The 1,448-nt window shown below is 37.6% G+C and overlaps 1 protein-coding gene across 1 annotated transcript; it reads left to right on the forward strand.

Moving 5' to 3' along the window:
• Positions 1-372: 372 nt before the first annotated feature.
• On the forward strand, positions 373-1,166 carry LOC108365866 (farnesol dehydrogenase-like; the record flags this gene model as incomplete). The annotated part of the gene is made up of 2 exons (XM_017620057.1): positions 373-864; positions 952-1,166. Coding segments are annotated over 2 exons (660 nt in total), but the record flags the coding sequence as incomplete, so codon positions are not given.
• Positions 1,167-1,448: the final 282 nt, after the last annotated feature.

Genomic DNA, 1,448 nt, shown 5'->3' on the forward strand with positions numbered 1-1,448 from the left:
CAAATTTCAAATTGGGTTTGCCGGAGGTAAGAGGCATGCCCCCCTTCTAGGCAGAATTCACCACGAATACGGATATACTTTTTCTTGCCTGCTCGTCGGCCTCGGCACTCAATTGGCTAATTTGGACGTTGATTGGCCATATTTAATTAAAATAATGTAAAAAAAATATAAAAAATGTAAAATTAATAGATGTAGATAAGTATAAATATTTATGTGTACTATAGTAGTATACGTATTTCTATATGTTTAGTCAACAATGAGTCTCCGATTTGCATTGTAGAAAAATATGAAAATATTGTTACTTTGTTTTTACTTACTCACGGCGCGCTGCAATAGAAAAAGCATAGTCAGAGGAGATAACATGAGCCATAACATGATGTTATTGTGGTCGCCTTGGCGCGTCGCATGGACAGATTGAAGGCGATACGCAACACTTTGCCCAAGGATCAACAATCACGGCTGCATGTACAAAAATGTGATGTGACAAAGGAAAATGATGTGAACAACACATTCGATTGGATTGAACAAACACTTGGCGGTGTAGATATTTTAGTTAATAACGCTGGCGTGCTAATACCAGGAGCCTTACTAACACAGAGTCTTAGCGAAATCAATCAGGTGCTGCAAACAAACATTGTGGGCGTGGTTCATTGTACACAACGCGCTTTTAAGTCAATGAAGTCGCGTAATTTCGATGGGCATGTGTTCCTCATAAACAGCCTAACTGGACATGGTGTGTTGAGTTGTCCACCGGATGAGGTGCCCAATTTCAGTATTTATGGACCAAGCAAATTTGCTATCACTTCGATTACGGAGGTTTTGCGGCAAGAGTTTCGTGGCTATAAAACTAAAATTAAAGTTACTGTAAGTACAAATATAAAATGAGATAGTTAATTGTGGAAATCTACGTTTAAATATTGAAATATTTAATATAATTTTTTTTTTTTACAGAGCGTAAGCCCAGGATTTGTGGATACTGAAATTGTACCAGACACATTCCAAAGCGATTGTATGTTGAACCCCGAAGACATTTCAGCTGGTATACTTTATGCCCTCGGTACACCGCCGCATGTGCAAGTGCATGAATTGACCATTAAGCCAGTTGGTGAAGCTTATTAGTCGATTTCGTGATTGTTTATTTGTTTTAAGTGAAAGAAAATAAAACAAAAAAAAAATAGTTACTTAAGAAAAATAATATGTGTTGTACCTGTTGTTTCGGTGATGACAATATAAAAACAAGTTCTAAGCTATGCTTGGCGCTACTGTTAAGAGCTAGTGAGCTTGATAGGATAAGGGGTTTTTTCGCTTACATAATTAAATATTTTAACCGCCCATCCAGAATTTAAAAGAGTAAATCCAAGGCTCTCTTAAAATTGTCTGCGCTTTCAATACTGTCAGCAAGACAATGGGGTATCGTGGGGCATATGGGATGCATTTACCGTAGCTCG

This window comes from Rhagoletis zephyria, unplaced genomic scaffold (genome assembly GCF_001687245.7).
Source record: "Rhagoletis zephyria isolate East Lansing unplaced genomic scaffold, Rhagoletis_zephyria_1.1 Rzeph_scaffold_02032, whole genome shotgun sequence".
Lineage (NCBI taxonomy): Eukaryota > Metazoa > Arthropoda > Insecta > Diptera > Tephritidae > Rhagoletis > Rhagoletis zephyria.